Below are 21,402 nucleotides of genomic sequence, written 5' to 3' on the forward strand. Positions count from 1 at the left end.
GTCATCAACACTAACCCGTCGGAACTTTTCAGTGCTGGTGTTCTTAGATGCTAGGTGTAGGGAGAGACACAGAGCAGCCTGAGTCTGTCTGTTTTTAATATAACCAGAGATGCTCTTACATACAACTGAATAGTTTTCCCACCACCAAATCACTGTTGGGTCTTTATTTTTTTAATATCCAGATGTGTAATCACACAAATCCGAATGGTTTATTTTTCACCACTAAATCACCATTACTTTTTATTAACTATTATAGACCACCACTACTACATCTGTGTAGCCAATTAGAAATTTACATACAAAGCCCATTACAGGTAATGCAGGTGAGAGAGGGGTAGTGAGTTTGCACTATCAAATTTTAAAATGTTTTTCTAATTTAATCTATTTTTCTTATCGACCTGTTCAGAGATATTATTTTATACCATTGGAGCAGGTGGGACTTCAACCCAATCCTTCTGGTCCAGGGATAGGGACAGTACACTGTGCCATAGTAAAGGACTCAGGTGATGAGATCCAAGTGGGCAGGCCATTACCTTTTGCCAAGGGAACTCATACACAATGAGCTCCACAAGGAGATTAACTAGGATTCCTCATCAGCCTTGAGAGGGTTGTCACACAACCCTTTCATTGTCAAAGTGGAAATGGGCAATTAATGTTGATCTTTAGCGATCCCAAAGTATAAGCATGAATATTAAACAAAAAGAGCCTGGTTTGAGCATTACCTGTCTGTGTACTATTTGGTGTCCCCAAGACAACTCAGAACAGAGCATGATGAAAACCAGCAACATTTCCATCATGTAGAATGGGAGATCTAATTGCTGAATTGCATAGTTTCTAAGATAACTGCAAAAGTGCTGATGATAGCAGTTTGCAACTCATTATAGTTGCAGGTGACACATCTGCTATAATGGTTTGGCCCGAACACTATTAGTAGCTTGTTCATGTGACCTAGGAATATGTAAGTTTTAAAGGTTTTTTTCAATTTTTCTCTATAGGCAGGTTTCCCATCCCTTCCTCCTTACTTTATAGCAAAGTATATTTTAAGAAATGTGGGAATTCTGAAATAAACAGAAATTGTTGGAAACAAGGTACAGGGCTATGAGCATTTGTAAAAGCAAAAGTCAGATAAGTGGAAATAGATAGGTAGAAAATTTGTTTATTGTAAATGACCATACTAGCAGGTACTGGACTGTGATTCAGATACAAATTAAAACAAGGTAATCAAAAGTTATAGACAAGAAAAAAAATAAAAATAAGGTATAAAATAATAAAAAGATTGCACAAGCACACAGGTAAATACAATACATTGCAAAATGGGGTCTCTTTAATTTACAGGATATAAATGAATGCTACACCCACATGCTACAGTTTCTGTTAAATTCCATAGATTGCATGTTGTCGCATTGAATTCATTGAACTCTCAATCATTTAATACTATTTATGAGTTTTATAAAGTAGGAGATTGGACTCTCTTGTATTCTAGTCTATGTGTTACCTATTGAAAGGTGTCTTTTCTTAAATCCACTGCACCCATTACATCTATGTGGTTAATACAAACAATATTGGCAATAGGAATGCAATGCAAAACATTTCCAGAAAAGTCCTGGCAGATCTTTCTCTGCCTTTCAGCAAGGGACTGTGGTTTCAATTATTCAAAAGCAAAATATTGCAGCAGTTGGGAATCTGAAACAAAAATGCTGGATAACATCCGAAAGAACTGTGAATGCTGGAAAGTCTAAACCAAAACAGAAATTGATGGAAAAGCTCAGCATGTCTGGCAGTATCTGGAGAGAGAAATCAGAATTAACATTTTGGTCTGGACCTGAAACGTTAACTCTGATTTCTTTCCACAGATGCTGCCATACCTGCTGAGCTTTTCCAGCAATTTCTGTTTTTGTTTCAGAAATGCTAAAAATATTCAGCAGGTCTAGCAGCATTTGTGGAGACACTAGTTAACATTTTGAGTTAAATATGGTCCTTCTTCAGAACTCATATTCAGGTGTTTGATTGCATCAGAGTATCTTTGCTATGTCTTGGGTACACACCAGAGTTGAGAGCTTCTGAACTTTTATAAATGAAATGTTGGGTATAACATTGTGGGAGGATGGAGGGTTAACACTTACTCGCTGCAGCTTGGCAATGCAACTTCACAGTGAGAATTCCGCCGCTCACCAGGAGGAAGACCCACCAACTGGAGCTGGGGGCTCCGAAACATCCTGGCAGTGCCCACGTTCTGTAGTAGGCACTGTTGGATGATTTGATTTGATTTATTGTTGTCACATGTACCTACATGCAGTGAAAAGTTTTGTTTTGCATGCAGTACAAAATACAAAGGCATACAAATCATAGGGTGTTTAACAGACCAAGGCATGTTACAGCTGCACAGGAGGTGCACAAAAGCAAGATCAACATTAGATTTGAAATTTGAGAGGTCCATTCAGCAGTCTAATAGCAGTGGGGAATAAGTTGTTTTTGAACCTGTTGTCACATGTGTTTAAGCTTTTGTACCTTCTTCCAAACGGAAGAGGTTGGAAGAGAATGTTGCTGGGTAGGAGGGGTCTCTGATGTTGGCTGCCTTGCTAAGGCAACGAGAAGTGTAGATGGAGCCTATGGATGGGAGGTTCGCTAATGGTCTGGGCTGTGTTCACAACTGTCTGTAGTTTCTTACAGTTCTTGACAGAGCAATTGTTGTACTAAGCCATGATACACCCAGTTGAATACTTTCTATGGTGCATCTGTAAATGTGGGTGAGAGGCCTAATGGACGTGCTGAATTTCTTTAGCGTCCTGAGGAAGAAGAGGTGCCGATGTGCCTTTTTCACTTTCTTGAAATGTAGGAGGTCCCATGAATTCTGGATCTGGATTGGTACTGGGGCGTTTTGACTGCGGTTTTTTATTGCAACTTTGGGACAAGTTAATATTGATATATTTTTCTTGTGCAGGTGTTGGAAGAGCTCAGGATGTCTGGCTCTACATCTTCCTACGATCATCTGGTGAAACAAGTTGAGGCACTTAGAAAGGAGAATTCTCACCTACGACGAGAGTTGGAGGACAACTCCTGCCACCTATCGAAGCTTGAGACAGAGACCTTGGATATGAAGGTGAGGATTCTGTTATTGTTCCTGGGTTGAGCTGAATGTATTTGCTTGAAGATTAACATAGCTGCATGTTGAAAAGCAGAGCCAAATCCATATAAATCTATCCAGACCATTGGCATTGAAGAAGTGAAGGACCAAATTGTGTAATTCCTGCAAATGTTCTCAGTTAGTGATCCTGTTGTTAGGTTATATAGAGGAAGCCTGTGAATGTAGTCATTCTCTGAGGCAATTGTATCATGCAAGCTAAAGTTGAGCAATTGTTACATATCAACAAAGATTCCCATTGTTGTTTCCTTTGTCACAGTCCTGTAAATTTAAGAAATTATTTCCAATTACCACAGCATGGTTCACAGTGGTTAGCACTGCTGCCTCACAGAGCCAGAGCCTTGGGCGACTGTGTGAAGTTTGCATGCTTTTCCCATGTCTGCATGGGTATCCTCCAAGTGCTCTAGTTTCTTCCTACAATCCAAAGATGTGCAGGCTAGATGGATTGGCCATGCTAACTTGTCCATAGTGTCCAGGTTAGAAGGGTTAGCCGTGGTAAATCCAGGATAATGGGGATAGGATGGGGGCTGATTCTGAGAGTGATCCTCTTCAGAAGGTCAGTGCAGTCTCGATGAGCCAAATGGCCTCTTCCTGCACTGTGTGAATTCTATGAATGAATTCTTACTTTTGTGCAAGGTGTATGTGAATTAGTGGATGAGTCAGGTGAGATGGAAGGATGAATGTTATCCATCATGTTGCGAGCAATAAAAAAGCAACTGCAAAAGTGGGAGATTTATAACTGCTGATGAGATTTGACTAATTTTTTCTCTCCAGTTATCTCAATCCCGTCCTTAAGATGTTATGCTGCAGTTAGGTCCCATAAGCAGTAGTCAGCTTCTCACATTCATTGACAATAGGCTTGGCTAACTGCCTATGGCAGCTGGACCTTACATGGTCTGGCCTACACATAATTCCAGACCCATAGCTATATCTTAACTTTCCTTGGAGCAATAATTGCTGGCTAATCCAGCAATGCCTACACCGCACAAGAAAATAAAAGAAAATAATGATGGAGGCCAAAATACGCAGGTATCTCTTGGGAACAGTGACCCTATTGGGAATGACAATTATTACGCCAAGTGAAGAGGGACGAATCACCTCCCTTCTTTTTAATCCTCTTGATCAGTCACACCAAGTATTTTAGTGAAGCAAAGAACTACAAATGCTGGAAATCTGAAACAGAAACAGAAAATGCTGGAGCAACTCAACAGTTTTGGCAGGATCTGTAGAAAGAAAAAGAGTCAACATTTCCAGTCCACTGATCCTTCATAAGGTCAATGGGCATGAAACATTGATAGCAAATGTTTTGTTTCTCCTTAGCATGCAGTTATGTCACAATTCAATTAAAATACAGATTGTGATATCAAAATGATGGAGCTAGCTTTAAACTATTGAGCCATAGAGACGTACAACACAGAAACAAACACTTCAGTCCAACTCGTCCATCCTGACCAGATATCCTAAATTAATCAAGTCCCATTTTTCAGCATTTGACCCATATCCTTCTAAACTCTTCCTATTGGTGCACCCATCCAGATGCCTTTTAAGTAATTTTACCAGCCTTCACCACTTTGTCTGACAGTTCATTCCATACACGCACCACCCTCTGCATGAAAAAGATGCCCTTCAGGCTCATTTTAAATCTTTCACCTCTCACCTTAAACCTATGCCCTGTAGTTTTATTCTCCCCTACCCTGGGTTAAACATCTTGTTTATTCATGCCCCTCATAATTTTTTAAACTTCTGTCCAGTCACCCTTCAGCCTCCATTGCTCCAGCTCCGCCCTATAGTTCCAACCCTGACAACATGCTTGTTAATCTTTAGTTTTCATAGAATCCCTAGTGTGGAAACAGGCCATTTGGCCCAACAATCCACACCGACCCTCCAAAGAATAACCTACCCAGACCCATTCCCCTACTCTATTAGTCTACATTTACCCCAGACTATTGCATCTAACCACACATCCCTGAGCACTCTAGACAATTTAGCATGGCCAATTCACCTAACCTACACATCTTTGGACTGTGGGAGGAAACCGGAGCACCCAGAGGAAACCCACGCAGACACAGGGAGAATGTGCAAACTCCACACAGACAATCGCCCAAGGCTAGAATCGAATCCAGGTCCCTGTTGCTATGAGGCAGCAGTGCTAACCACTGAGTCACCGTGCCACCTGCCACTGAGCCACCATGCCGTTTTGTAAAGAAAGAGGAAGTTTATTACTTACTGACCCAAAGAAAAGTAATAAAACACATAGAATAGAATCTTTAACTTCTTATACTTGAACATGTTTTGTTGGAATCAACTAGGTGAATGTGAGGCCTGCAGATGCCGGAGACCAGAGTCGAGAGTGTGGTGCTGGAAAAGCACTGCAAGTCAGGCGGCATCCGAGCAGCAGGAGAATCAATGTTTCAGGCATAAGCCCTTCATCAGGAATGTTGATGAAGGGGTTATGGACGAAACATCGATTCTCTTTGGATGCTGCCTGGCCTGTTGTGCTTTTCCGGCGTTGCATTCTCAACATAGTTGTTTGTTGAGGTCTTACCTTCTCAACTGGAACTAAATTTGTAGAATACTTGATTTCTTAGTGAATGGACATTTCTCTGATTTGTTTAATCACCAGTGCTAGCTTTTGAAAGTTGGAAACAGAGTGAGAACGAGAGATAGAGTGAGAAAGCATTTCTTAAAATCCTTTTAAAATCCTTCTCTTTCTGGTGCTCTGCTGAAGAGCTACTGAAATGTGGTTCATTAGTGTATTCTTGAATCTAGCTCCATTATGTTTCCATGTTGAATTACTGCAGGAAACTTTCATGTCCAATATATGCAACATAACATGCAAGAGTGAATTAAAATTGGAGATTTTCACGCAAAAGATGGTGTGTAAATGGAATAAGCTGCAAGAGGAAGTAGTGGGGGCTGGTACAATTATAACATGTAAAAGGCATCTGGATGGGTACATGAATAGGAAGGGTTTAGAGAGAATTGAGCCAAAAGCTGAAAATGGAACTAGATTAATGTCGAATATCTGGTTGGCATGGATGCGTTGGACCGAAAGGACTATTTACTCTATGACTCCAAGTCAGTTTCTTGACACCTAACTCAGTTGACTGATTTTCAATGCTTTTAGAAAAAAATGCTAATTTTGTAGCTTATTCCATATTGCTTTCCTGAACTTACATTAATCTGTGATCAGATGATTTTTGCAGCCAGTTTAGATTCACGTTTCTTCTTTTTAACATTCATTTAAACCTTGAAGCTGTGAGGTACTAAAATCAGATGAAGGCAGTTGAAAATAAATAATCCATATTTCATCACTATCATGACATAACATAGCTCTTTTTCACATGCACCCACTCACAAATGGGTTGGAAACTCTAAAAGTAAAGAATGGATACTCAGCAAACATGAAACCCTCTCAATTTTCTATACCATCCCTTCAATGTGGCCGTCGAAAGCCAAAGATATCTGACACGATTTTAAACACAAGCCATCAGGACAGTTCTCACTTGTGGCTGGGAGATAGGAAGGACTGCAGATGCAGGAAGCCAGAGTCAACGGATATCAATAGATCTCCCAGTCCTGATGAAATGTTCTGGCCATAAATGTTGACTGTTATGCTCCTCAGATGTTGTCTGACCTGCTGTGCTTTTCCAGCTTCACATCTATTGACTCTATCTTGTGGCTTTCTCTTGTGGTTGCTACACTGTCTCTACTGTGCCAGCCACCTCCCTATGAGCTAATGATATAGAGAGAGAGAGAGTGAGAGAGAGAGAGAGAGAGTGAGAGAGAGAGTGATGCTGCACAGCTTGCAAACAAACGAGGAGCATCTGCACTTAGATCTTCTGATAGTGCTATTTCTACCTCCAGAGAGCTAAGGCAGCTCAGCGTGTGATGTGGATCTCTGAAATATCACCATCTGATTTATATCACTTTGCCACTGAGGTGGAAACCAGTGCTAGCAGGAGTGCTACTTAATTGAGCCATTACTTTTACATTCTCCACTGTTACAGAGTGGACACACTGGCTGAGCAATTCCATTAACTTGCATTGACGCTAAGTGACTTCTGATGCAGAAACATTAATATCCTTTTGCCAGGCCTACACCATGTCTATGAGAGTTGAGACTGACCTGGGAGACATTTTAATGTAAAGTATTAAAGCTGCCATCTTCCTGCCCCATAATTTTGAATGTTATCAGAAATGACTTGTTTTATTTGAGCACTTGACAGATCCTCCTGATTGGAGGTAACCTTGGACAATAGATATTACTTCAACACTTTGAGTTAGTTTCAAATTTTTCCAATTATCATCACACTATCAGCATCATTACTCCTGCACTAAAGGCTTACTGTAGTCATGTCACTTCTACTGTGAGGCACTCACTGCAGGCATCTGTCTCTCAGCCAGTTCAATAAAGACGTAGTAGAACCTGGACTGTTGTCTGTGAGACTGTAATATTCAGTAACACCCATTCACATATTGCCATACTTGAAGCGATACCCCTCAGTAATGCCTGTGGGGTCACCTTGGGTGCAGAACCTCTTTCTTGACATTAGCAGATTTGAGCAGACATTACCCAACAACTAACTCCCAAAAACCAGACTGTCGTGGGAATCTAAAGCTCACTCTCTGTAAGGGTGATAGAGGTAGAAACCCTCATAACATTTCAGAAGTATTTAGATGTTATACATGTGATACAAGGCTTTGATTAGATTAGATTAGATTCCCTACATTGTGGAAACAGGCCCTTCGGCCCAACCAGTCCTACAATGACCCTCCGAAGAGTAACCCACCCAGACCCATTTCCACTTGTGCCAAGTACTGGAAGGTGGATTAGAATAGAATAGTTAGGTGGTTTTTGAGTAGTACAGACCTGATGGGCCAACAGGCATTTATTTCTGGGCTGCAGACCTCTCTGACTCTAATTTGTTCAGTTGAAGAGAGATGAAAAGAACAAATGCCTTCAGAGTACTTTAATATTTCAGTGGCTCTGTGAATTCATCCCTTAAAAAAAATGTCTCTCTAGAGATTCGAATGAGGTCAGTCAAATGGATCTCCCTGAGTTCCCTGATTGGGCCTGTTAACCTGGAAAAAACAGGGAGCCCTGGCTGACAGATATAGACTGGACACTTAGAGATTCAGTTCACTCTGAGAGCTGGCTGTGAGGGAGCTAGACTCCTGTGTCAAGTACAATGCATGTGTAAAAAAGGCTGACTTGGTGATGGGTTATTGGCCTCTGTCGAGTTATTTCACTCTCAAATCCATCTTCCATTTAATATCTAGAGCAATCTAGATTCCAGTAATATATTCCAGGAAGTCATGGTAGTGCAAATTAGGTTTTCTGCAAACAGCTGCTTCTAGTTATGTTTGTTGCTGAATAAGTTCACTTCTGTCGTCTGATGTTACCTTTTCATATTGGAGAACTCTTTTATGAATTGAGATCCCGTGTTGAAGAGTCAAGGTCGATAGTGCAGGATGGCCACCAAATGTCACACTACAGAGAATAAGGGCTCTTGCCGACCAGTTCTTCATTTGATTTATTAAGGCTAAGTACACATCAGGGACTAATATAAGCTAATATAATATAATGGTGGAAATACTCTGAAGGCTAGGCAGCATCTCTGGTAAGGGGAAGAGAATTGTTGGCTGGAATGTTACCATTCCTCTGGAGGTAGACTGGGAGGCAGGAAGGTTTGTGAAATAACAATGACAGAGAAGCCTGAAGTTTTTTTGCCAATATCATAAGATATAAAAGCAGAATTAGGCTGTTTGGCCCATCGAGTTGGCTCTACCATTCGATCATGCCTGCTATGTTTCTCAACCTCATTCTCCTGCCTTCTCCTCATAACCTTTGATCCCTTTACTAATCAAAAACCTACCTATCACGATCTCAAATACACTCAATGACTTGGCCTCCACACCAGGCTGTGGCAATGAGTTCCACAGGTTCACCACCTTCTGGCTGAAGAAATTCCTCTTCATCTCAGGTCTAAAGCCTTCACTCTAAGGCTGTGCCCTTGGGTCCTAGTCTCTCCTACAAGTGGAAACATCTTCTCCATGTGCACTCTATTCAGGCCTCTCAGTATTCTGGACAGGGGCAGGCAATGGTTCAGCCTCCTGTTACTGGAGGCAAGTGGCCTGTTATTCAAGCAACTGGCTCATTAATGCCCACCATACACCCCTGCATTTTCCCAGTACCTTAGTCAAGTGTAACATCTGCTGGGTGTATTGTGATGGCTTCCCAATAGTTACCCAAGGTGGGGCTTGGGATCTTCTTTTCTGGCTGCTCAGTGGTGCTCAGAGAGACCTTCTGGTATTACCTGCCTGCCTCCAAGGCTCCAATGTCACCTCTAGTGTATTTGACTGGGACCCATCAGTAAAATTGCCACCAGTGCATCCTGCTCTCTGTCCAAGTGGGTTTAGAGTCCACTCTCAATCTCAGTGCGTTCCAGGCACAACTCAGCAAAATGTTGCAGGTCTGTGACCCTATGTCTGACCTGGAAATTGCTCAAGAAACAATTGATTTTAACCAAGCATAGGTGCAGGGAAAGGTGCAATGGGAGTAAAGAACAATGTGGAAAGATTATGAGGGTGAAGGCAGGGAAGATTAAGTGAAGAACGTTGAAAAATGAGGTTATAATGGAACAAGTAAAAGCCGATAAAATGGGTCTAAAGGAGGTGTAAATGGCAATAACAGAATTGTAAATGTAAACAGCAGGTTATGTCCTAAAACAAGGTATTAGGGACCATAAGGCATAAGAGCAGAAGTAAACCATTCAGTCACGAATACTAGGGGGATAACTGAGAAGTGTAGGAGTTTGCAACACAATATGATCTGTAGATCTGAGTTCTAATTATTTAAAGTGACCTTGCTGTGTGGGCTCTTTATAAACAAATTGATTTTAAAGCTGCACAATAACTCTAGCATACACATGGAGCATTGAGAGTTTTGAACACAAACCAATTGGCAAATCCATCACTGACATTTTTTATGTCAAAAATGTACTTTATTCATAATATCATTTGTAAAAAGATAGTTCTGTACAATCTTTGCAGAGAAAAGAAATAAACAAAACATTGGAATTCAACATCTCTCAGAGCTTGTAAAAAACAGGCATTTTCTACTGATGCAGGAAACTTATATGTTCAATTTGACGCAACAAGAGGGTCTGACAGCTGAACTGAATCTTGTTATACTTTGGCAAAAAGGCCCTAGACAATGGCAGCAGCCACTCCACTTTAGTGCATCCCTCAGCATGTAGTCCTGGACCTTGGAATATGTCAACCTGCAAAACTCTGTTGAGTTAACTCCTTGCTCTGGAATGCCAACAGGTTTTGGGCAGATCAAAGAGTATCTTTGACTGAGTTGATGGTCCTCCAGTCACTGTTGATGTATGTCTTAGTGTGCGTCCCAGGGAACAACCTGTAGAGCACAGAGTCCTGCATCACTGAGCTGCTTGGGATGAACCTCAACAAAATCCAGTGCAACTCTGTCTCGACTTGCTTTGCAAAAGCACATTCCATCTGGAGATGTATGACAGTCTCTAGCCCCTGCAGGGTGCTTTGAGGGCAGTGTGCAGTGGTGGAGAGTGCCCTTCTCACCGCCATCCAAATGATGTCTTGGTGCTTGTTGGAAAGTTTTGGCGATGGGGCATTCTGCCAAGTAGCTTTGACAGTCTGCTCAGGGAACCACCCAATAGGATCCACCCTTCTTTTCCCGCAGTGTCTCAAGGACTGTGTGTGCTAACCACTTCCTGATGGATTTGTGGTCAAGGATGCAAACTTTCCTCTGAGGGACGGGTGACATGGAACAGTCCAATGATTAGGAGTGTTCTGTGGCAGTGAGGCCAGGCCCATCCTTTGCTCCACCTGGGACAGGTAGAACCTCGGTATGTAGTGACACTTGATTTTTGTATACCAAGGGTCTACATCAGCTTGATGCAACTACACAGAAAGGTGTCAGCAGAATGAGGACGGCATTGGGTATGTCCTAACCTCCCTTATCCAGAGCTTTGTGTCCCTGTGGACAGGGTCCATCTTATACCTCCAGATGAAGTGACTGCACTGGTGCAGGCTCTGAGAATGAGTCAGACCTGTGCCACATGCAGCAACACTGAGAGTACCTCCCACCTGATGACCAGGTTTTTAACTGCAGTGGAGAGGGAGCAGTGCTCCTGTAATCTAAGTTTCTGCCTCACCTTGGCAACAGAATTTTTACTGAATTTCCAGAAGATGAAGTGCTCCTTTTCGTCTGTTACTGTCTTTGGAAACTGTCTGGTCAAACATGTGGCTGCCAAATTTCTTACAATATGACAGTGACTCCACCTCATATGTACTTCTCACCTGCGAAATGCTTTATCATGTCCTGAGCTTGCTACATGAATGCTTAATTATTTACTGCTTATTACCTATCTAATGGTTTCAGACAGACTTGCCATTTGTGGCTAGTTTGTGTAAATGGTTTAGTGTCTTCATTAAAATGGAAGAGTGAAGTTGCCAACCTTTCCTTTACCAATACCATCAATGTGAATTTCTCACTCAGTAAGATTCTGCAAGAAGACATGGCTTAGACTTGTGGAACACAGTACATCAGCCATCCTGTGAAACTACACTGTCTCTTTGTTTAGAGAGTCTCCCTTTGTTTAGTGCAGAATCAAGACCATATAGTTGTAATGGCATCTCTAAGCTACACTCTTTGTGGGAACGGCTTTTCTGTGGGCATGTTGGATGTTGAAATCCTTGAGCTGAATGCAAAGCAGCCCATTGCAGTGGGGAGCTTGGCAGACAGGCCCACTGAATTGTGGGAGAGGACAAGTGTCAGGCTCCCAGCAAGCATGGCGAATAAACGTTCCTCCAGTAAGTTCAAGAGTGGAAGGGATTGACATAAGGTTCCCAACTGATTGTTTGGAATGTCAGTTAGACACTTGACATCCATTATCCCCAATCTTACTGTAATATAGTGGTACAATTTTAACATGTGATCTGGGGGTGACTTAGTGTTGATGCAACATGCCTGATGTTGAAGACACCAAAACATTCCTCCCCTCACTATGCAAAACATTTTAATTGCGTAAGTATATTACATAGGATTAAATAGGAGATACAGAAACAACTTGTACAGCCTAACTGGGTTTGGGGTCAAGGTGCAGTTGATAGGGAGACACTATTCATAATGGCAGAGGGGTTAAGAACTAGAAGACACCAGTGTTGTGCATTTGTATACGTATGGCATACTATCACTTTAAGAGTTCTATCACATGACATTATTATGACCATTTTGGGCAGGAAACAGCTTAGCTGCCAACACATACAGGTTCCATTTCAGACTATGTCTCAAGCTGTGTAGGTCCCAACTTCTGGATAGCCCTTTCTCCATCTCTCTTTCTTGCTTTGAGATGCCCTTTAAAAGATTACATGTTGACTATATCCTGTTGGTCATTTGTCTTAATATCTCTACTTTTATATTTATTTACAAGCTTGCGGACATCCTGTAGGCCAGCATTTTCCAGAGGGCACTGAAGGACCCACCACACACTGTGACATTCCTTAAAGACCATTCACGAATCAGATGGGTTCAATCATGGTTTACTTAGGCCAACTTTTAAATGAATTTAAATTCCACTATCTACCCTGGTGGAATTCAGGCCTACATGATGGAATAGTAGCCTGGCATTTTCGATTAAAATGCAATGATGTTACCACTGCGTCACCTCCTCCCCTGATGTGGAGTCAACCTTGTCTGATGACATTCCTATGAAATGCCTCTGGACATTTCACTGTTTGCAGGTAATAGATTAATGCAAAATTGTTGCTGAAATTGGGGTTGCCAATACTGGTGGGTCACATCCCTTAGTGACGTATGTGGTTGGGAACTCATCTATGGGTAAAATGAGGCACCAATATTGAAAATATAACTGATTTAATCTCAAACTATTGCCAGGGAAAGTGATGGAACCAGAACTGAGGCAACAGTTTGGTAGCAGAGACTGAAAACAATGGTTTCTGCCTTCCTAACATCAGACAACATTTCTGCTCGAGCATTGCATGTTGGGTAATCGTAAGGCAACAGTGGAGGAACACTGATGGTTTTGTTGGAGTTCGATCACTGACACAAATGAACTTTCCAACTATTCTGTTACGACATTTCAGTCACTGCTTTGTTTGTTTATGTGGGAATTTTCCTTTTTAGTTTCAGGATACTGTAGATGACTTTATCAGCTCAGGCTTTTTGATGTCTGTTCGTTGTCATGGATCCCTGTACTCTTTCCAGCACACAACATTAAATGATCAAAGATTCACTGCTCTGTTCACGGGATTCTGTGCTGTTAAGAGATTAATTCTCTGGGCTATGGGAACCAACCAGAAATACTGGCTTGTGTTGACTGGTTTTCTCCCATTTTCCCCTTTAAGTTTATTTGGTTCACATTTATTGCCCAATGCTAATTTGTAATTGGTCTTGAATTACTGCAGTTTGCAACCTAACAGTAGAGCTGCATACTATTACATCAACTAGCTTGTCCAATTTAAGTCCAACATCCATCATAACTCAGCCCACCCTTGTTCTCAGCTCAGAGATCCTGTCCAATGTGTCTGGTTGCTCCACAGACACACCGTGGTGGCCTAATGAAACAAGCTATTCATTCAATATTGCTGAATTTCTTTTGAAAGATACACCACTTAAATTCAGGGGTGAAGGTGTGGTCTCAGCCAAGCTGATTTTAAAGACAACTTACTATCCAAGGTAGCAAAATTAAACTAAAATAGTAAAACTTTCCAGGCAATGTTTGCTGGTTATGTAAAGCATACAGTGTAGGTATGTTCTAAACAACATTAATACACATCTCTGGGATGTGAACCTGAGTCTCCAGGCTCAGAGGTAGAACACTACCACTGTACCACAAGAATCAGTATATTGGTTAATTAGGCACAAGAGCTAACTTAACCACAAGCATCTGGTTGGCTCATCATATAAGAAAGGATTGACGTTGATAAAGCAAGGCAAAATGTCCCAAAACACGTCACAACCCAGCAGTAGGTTTTCTCACAGTGAAGTCCCACAGGCATCAATAGGGTAAATGACCATAAAATAATTGTTATTGTTTGGTGCAGGTGGCAGATGGCTAGATATTGGATAAGAGCTTTATACCACCAGCCGAGAGGTCAATTTGATGTCTTGCACTTTGGTTTATCCAATGTCTTAATGCCTCACTTGTCACGTGCTGTGTTTGCAAATTGAGACAAAGCACAAAAGACAAAGCAGGAAGACTTTGCTCACTCCCCCAAATACTGTACGGATTATGGAACAGGGGTGCTCCTCAAAACCTCACTCTAAAATAATGAGACTGCATCCACTAATTCCCTTGGCCTCCCTCTCCGGTTATAGTTGGTCATTCACTAATCGGCCACCAATCTCTTTGGTCTTCTCTCCATTGTCTCTGATCAACAATTGCTTCTCCCCCAAACAGTTGTGTTACCCCCAACCCCCAAGAGCAATGGTTGTGCCCCCATCCCCCTAATGTTTATTCTTCACATGGTCACTAATTCCCCTGCCCAGGCACTAATTGACTCCAGCCAGCTTGCTTTCTTTTGTCTCCCAAACCTCCAGGTTGACCTAAGGCCTCAATCTAGGAAACCAGCAAATGGCCTGATCTTAAAACACAAACAGAAAGCACTGGAGGAACTCAGCCGCATCTGTGGAAAGAAAGCAGAGTCAACGTTTCATGTCCAGTCACCCTTGTTCAGAACTTACCTTCACTGCTGATTCCCCAGTTGCTCTACACAACTCACCTGTTCACTCACCAAACTAGGCTCAGTATTGGGGCTCTCACGGTTCAAGGGCAGGGATCGCATCTGGTGCTCCTTTATGCTTAAAACTTGGACACACCTTAATGTCTACCCCAGTGCTTTCAGGAAGACAGGGAAGAAAGATACTAGCTAAAATAAGAATGTGAAAGGATCAGTTATTTGCTGTCAAACATTTTCTTCCCCACATTTCACAACATTTAATCAGTAGAGGTAAAGAATGATTTAATCATACCATGCAACCAGTCAGATTTGAGAAGGGTGTGGAGTGGAGAGGATATTAGTGAGCTGCACTTCCATCCATTCAGCCAGCTTGGAATCGGACGCTTAGCCCCACCATCTGATTGTTGTAGGCAGTGTTAGGTTAGCCAGTCTATAGAAAGTTCCGGAAATGGATCCTGCTGGATTTATTCTCATGATAGTTGATCTTGCTCCCACTCTAATAGAAATAAGGATTGCAGAACAGCACCTGTGAAATTTTACTAACAATTGTCAGCCCAGCAGAGCATATCTGAACATAAGGTTCTGTGGGTTCTTTTTCCACCATTGAATTTCCATTGATAAGAGATACATTAGTGTTTAACATTAATGTAACATCATAGAGAGATGATTTGGATGACAGAAGGCAGCAAATATTGTTGACTATCTTTCTTTGAGTTGGTTTTCACGCCTTCAGGGTGACATTCTGCTTGAATCTGCCCCACTGACTTAGTAAATGATCAATAACCTTTTGCTAACCTTGCAGCACTCCTGCAAAGCAAGCACATATGAAGTTACATTTGGATAATTACTTCTTGAAATCCAGATCTTGAGTCTAGTTGTTATTCCAGTAAATCTACTATGCACACCGTTTTCAAAATAAAGAGTGGACTCTTATGGGCGTGGAAATTACTGCAATACACACACTAATGTCAATGTTGAAGGAGAAAGCATACAAAAAAGAGAAAACAAAGCAGAAACAAAATTGCGTTTTGTTTATTAAACTGCATTGCGATGAACCAACAACTATTAATGGTTCCCCTGCCTTTGGATGCAGCACTCCAACATGAATCAGCAGAAAATAATGCTTCTCCTCGCACCAAGTGTCACTTTCATAAATGATGAACCAACCGTGCAACAGATAAGAAGTGGAAATGGACCCTTCTTTGGCTCAAACTGAGCATGTTAACCATTTTTCTGAAAGCATTCAGTTTACTGGCCTCTGCACAGGTCACATAGGACACTGTCAGGAACTGTGTAATGCAGCATTGCCATTTGAAGGTGTTACCAGAAAATGGCAACTGGATCACAAAGCTGCTGGGACTGATCTTCTGGAATTCCCATGGTCAAGTTAACCTGCTGTAGATGTTGATGTTAGCTGCAGGGCTGACTGTCAGTGCCAGCAGTAATTAATAATATAATGAAAATCAATAAAATGGTTAAAAACGTCTGTGCCTCCTTCCATTTAAGAATTGCAGTAGGAACCCTTGGAAATCTTTTACCCCTATGAGAAAATCCATTGTAAAAATAATAGAAAAATATTGTAAAGGTAGTAGTATGTGAAGTGAACTTTAAAGACTGCAAGTTCTTAGGGCACACAGGTCTACAGTTTGAAAGCATTAATAACTTTATATGAGTTGGCATTTAAATTGGCATGTCATGTTGACAGTCTATAAGAATTGCTGGTTAGGGAAATATGTGTGTAAAATTACTGCTGGCCAGTATTAGGACCCCCATTTCTGTGAGGTTATCCCTTGACACACATGATTTATGAACTTGGTGAAACTTGCCTTCTGCTGCAGGGAAATCTATTGCAGTGACATTTTTTCTTTAGCAGGCAGGTCTAATTTATAGCAAATTTATAGAGAGGAGACTTTCCCATGAGATGTGTGGGTTGGAGAAAAAGGACTATGCTGTTGCAGCCGTTTTTGTCCCCTGCTCCCACTCTATCAGTCTGTTTTGAGAGCTGGAGTGGCTGGTATTTGAAGAAGGTTGGGCTCCATATGAGCCTAGAACTGTAACCTTAAACGGACCAAATAGTTAACAACTAAACAAACTCATATATATAAAGTTTGATTGCATCTTTTTCTAAGGACTTATACTCAGTGGAAATTTTAAAAGTTTAATTTAGTTCATTTTGTAAAATTCATCTGAGGGATGTGGGTGGCCAGCAGTTATTACCTGTCCCTGGTCACCCTTGAGAAAGTGGTGGTGAGCTACCTTCTTGAACCACTGCAGTCCACCTGACGTGTGGTGGCCCACGATGCATTTAGGGAGAGAATTCTAGGATTTTGACCCAGTGACAGTGAAGGAACAGTCATATATTTCCAAGTCTGGATGGTGAATGGCTTGGAGGTTGGTGGGGGGGGGGGTAGGGGAGGGGCTTGAAGATGTTGGTGTTCCCATGCATCGCTTGCCTGTGTCCTTCTAGATGGAAGTGATCAAGGGGTTGGAAGGTGTTGGCTGAGGATCTTCGATGAATTTCTGCTGTGCATCTTGTAGGTAGCACACACTGCTGCTACTGAGCATCGGTGGCAAAGGGAGTGAATGCTTCCTGTTATAATGTGAATGCACTCAGAGCACAGGGGGTCTCGTGGATCCCAAAAGAGATAAACCTTTAGTTAAATCTTGACTTTGGTGGTTTCTTATTAACATGATTCAGCTACACTGCAGTTTTAAGTTTTGGACCCCCCACATTTGTGTTTTAATTGCACAGGTATCAGCCTTGGAGAGAGTGCAACAAAGGTTCAGAAAACTGTTGCCTCTGATCAAAAGATTGTCCTTTGAAGAGAGATTGAACAGACGGGAAATGTACTTCCACGAATCTGAAAGAATGTGAGGTGATCTTAATTGAAATATACAGCATTTTTAATTATAGATGCTGGAGGGTTACTTTCCCTGGCTGAGCGGTCTAGAACTAGGGGTCATAATGCCACACTAAAGTGTCAACCATCTAGGACAAAGCTAAGGAGACATCTCCTCCTTCGAAAGGGTTGTGATTCTTTGAAATCTGTACCCCGGGTAGCTGTGGTTCAATCATTATGTACAACCAAGGCAGTGTGTGGTACATTTATGTGCAATGGAAAACTTAGAAGATTTGGAGACGTGCAAGAAAGTGAGGTTGAGCTGGAGGATCAGCTGTGATTCTTTTAAAAGGCTGAGCAAGCTTCACAGGCCGAAGGGTTTACTCATGCTTCTATTTCTCATATTCAGAAACTCTAAAGCCCAAACGACACTACAAGAGATTTGGGTGGGAATATTTGATTTCATAAATGAATTTTCGTTAGATTCTACAGTAACCTTGGCCCTGTTCTATGCCATTTGCTGTGGAAATGTATCCACCTCTTCAATTCTGTTTGCATTTATGGAAGCCATTATGGAAGCACAAGCCATAACTTTCATTAAACGTTTGATCTCTCCTCATAGTCTTGCTCTCTGAAGCTTGTCATCCGTTTCTCTATGTATTCTTGATGTGAGACACCATGGCACATGTTTATGTTAAAGGCGCTATATAAATGCCACCCGTCTGGCTACTTGACCGACAGAAAGAGCTTTATTTTGTGTTGATTGACAAGCCCTATTTCAGAATGTTGGCAACTGCAGTTTGCACATTTTAGAATTTGCTGTGCAGTACCGACTTAGTATTTGAATGGTAAACGTACACAGTGTTTTTGATAACAGAAGCCTGCTATCCATCATACAAGCAATTCATCCTTGATTTCACAACAAAATATTAACCAAACTAACACCGCAGTGAGTAATTTTAACCTAATCTGCCCATTAAACATCTGGGAGTATTCAAGGGAAAAAAATGGCTTTCCACCTCATCCAATTCTACTCTCTTATTGAACTCAACAGGCTATCAGATTGAGTGGGGTGTTCAAAAGGGAAGCAAGAGAGGGACCAAACTGAACATAGGCTCTGTAGGGAATGTGACTGAGGAAATAATATTGGGAAATATTGGGAAACCAGGAAATGGCAGAAAAGGGTGGTACACTAGCTCATAGGTTAGCACTGCTGCCTCACAGCACCACAGAAGTTCGATTCCACCCTTGGGCAACTGTGTGTGTGGAGTTTGCACATTCTCCCCATGTCTGTGTGGGTTTCCTCCGGGTGCTCCAGTTTCCTCCCATAATCCAAAGATGGGCAGGTTAGATGTAGTGGTCATGCTAAAGTGCCCATAGTGTGCAGGCTAGGTGGATTAGCCATGGGAAATGCAAGGTTACAGGGGTAGGGTACAGGGGTGTGGGTCTGGGTGGGATACTCCTCGGGGGGTTGGTGTAGACTCGATGAGCCAAATGGCCTGTTTTCATACTGTAGGGATTCTGTGATGAAATGCCTTGCATCAGACCTCATGGCAGAAGACACTAATAGCATTCCAAAAATACTAAATAAATACAAAGTTAAAAATCACACAACACCAGGTTATAGTCCAACAGGTTTAATTGAAAGCACTAGCTTTCAGAGCGCTGCTCCTTCATCAGGTGATGTGAACAATCACCTGATGAAGGAGAGGCGCTCCAAAAGCTAGTGTGCTTCCAATTAAACCTGTTGGACTATAACCTGGTGTTGTGTGATTTTTAACTTTGTACATCCCAGTCCAACACCAGCATCTCCAAATCATAAATAAATACAATAACTCTCACTGGAGAAATATAAACAGTATGTACTGGAGTAGGCCAGAGCTTGGGAATTCTGTGGCAAGTAACTCGAATATTGTCTCACAGGTCACTGTCCACCATCTACAAGGCACAAACTAGGGGTGTGATACAGTACACCTCACTTACCTGGTCAGGTGCAGCTCCAATAATGCTCAAGAGGTTTGATGAAACATCCAGGACCAAGCAGACCACTTGATTGAAACCACGCCCACAAACACTGATTCCCTTCACCACCAATGAACAGTGGCAGCAGTGTGTACCATCTACAAGATGCACTGCAATGACTCACCAACACTTCTTTGACACCACTTTCCAAATCTGCAGCCTCTGCTGCCTAGAAGAACAAGGGCAACACGTGCTCAGGAACACTGCAATTTCCCCTCCTAGTCATGCACAATGTCAACCTCCAACATATAGCTGTTCCTGGTTTGGAATCCTGGATCTCTCTTACTAACAGCATTGCAGCTATCCCTATTCTCGAAGACCTGTAGCTCATCACCACCAAGACTACCGGGGTTGAACTTTAAAGTTTGGCCTTGCCAGCAATGCCAATAGCCCATGAATGAAAAGAAAAAATTGTGGATTTGGAATGCACTGCCTAAAAGGATGGTGGAGGGTGATTCAATCATGGTTTTCAAAAGGTCATTGGATAAGCACCTATAGGGAACCAAACATTGAGAAAAGACAGTGAGTGGGATAAGTTAAATGGTCTTTCAGAGAGACATGAAGCTAGCAGACGGAATGACCTTCTCTCTTGAAGCTATCAGTTTTGCTGTTCTGGTGTTGCTTTCTGAGAAGTGTTCACTGACAGTTGCTGTCACTGTGTGGTGCATCGATTCTGGTGTTTTATTGATGTACTGCATCAGACTTCTGAAATTGCATTTTAAATCTTTCCTTTGCGGGTGCTTTTGGGAGGTGCTGAGCCCCAGTCTCAGCAGATCCATTGGCTGCTGCTTTTAATGTAGTGGTTGGAACAGAACAGGATAGAGGGCTGTGTGCAGCTGCATCTTGATCCGATGTGGCAAGCCTAAAGCGACCTGATTCTCTGATTTAATCACACTGAACACAGTCCATCTGCAGAACAGTACATGCAAGCCAAAATGTGTAGCGACCTGGAAACTCCACATTTAGCTGTGCTTTGATGTGACTTCCGCTTCCAATTAAAACATAAAATGGCAGGATGCAGCTGGTACATACACTTTTGGAAGTTGATGTCATGCAACTATCCTTTCCAGAGTGATTACTGCTGGGAGTGAATGTTGGATGTACAGTGGCAATGCTGTGGAATTAGACCAGTTACTGTGCCTATCCTGGATAACGCCAACACAGGCAGCCCAGCGCTTTCAAAGTGATCGATGGAATTCAAACGGGAGTTAGATGCAGCAGCAGCTTTTTAATAACCGACTGGAGCAGCATCTTCTTTGGAGCACTTTGCAACGATCTGAGGAACTAATGATGCCCAGGAAGGTGTTAAAATCCAGCCTGTGGCTGCTTTAATGCTGTTTTCGATTTTTCCTCTGAGCATTGCAGAATCAATCACTGCATTAAATAATGTTTGGCTTAATGTTTGAAGTTGAGAGCGCAGGGCATTTGAAGGTAAAAGGCCTTGTAATGCTGATCCCTACACAGGCAGCAGTGTTATTAAACAGGAACTCAGCACAGCCACTTCCTTTTGTATGCTGCTAAGAGCAAGGGCCTGTTCATTCTGTCAGCCTGAAAGGTAACAAGAGTTCGCACAGCATCACGCATTGCTTCTGCAGAACAAAATGTGTTTAGTATTGATTTGTTGGAGTTATAATGGTGTATGGCATATTTAAA

General features: G+C 42.0%; 1 protein-coding gene across 1 annotated transcript in view; it reads left to right on the plus strand.

The window, feature by feature from the left end:
• The window catches only part of apc2 (APC regulator of WNT signaling pathway 2), a 209,140-nt gene that overhangs the window by 82,258 nt on the left and 105,480 nt on the right, over window positions 1–21,402 (plus strand). The window contains exon 2 of the mRNA XM_043721336.2: window positions 2,942–3,100. Within this exon, the coding sequence (XP_043577271.2) occupies window positions 2,942–3,100 (159 nt within the window). The remainder of the gene's footprint in view (window positions 1–2,941; window positions 3,101–21,402) is intronic.

The sequence above is a fragment of the Chiloscyllium plagiosum genome, unplaced genomic scaffold (genome assembly GCF_037043375.1).
Source record: "Chiloscyllium plagiosum isolate Xiang-an unplaced genomic scaffold, Cpla_swu_hap1 HiC_scaffold_28, whole genome shotgun sequence".
Classification (NCBI taxonomy): domain Eukaryota; kingdom Metazoa; phylum Chordata; class Chondrichthyes; order Orectolobiformes; family Hemiscylliidae; genus Chiloscyllium; species Chiloscyllium plagiosum.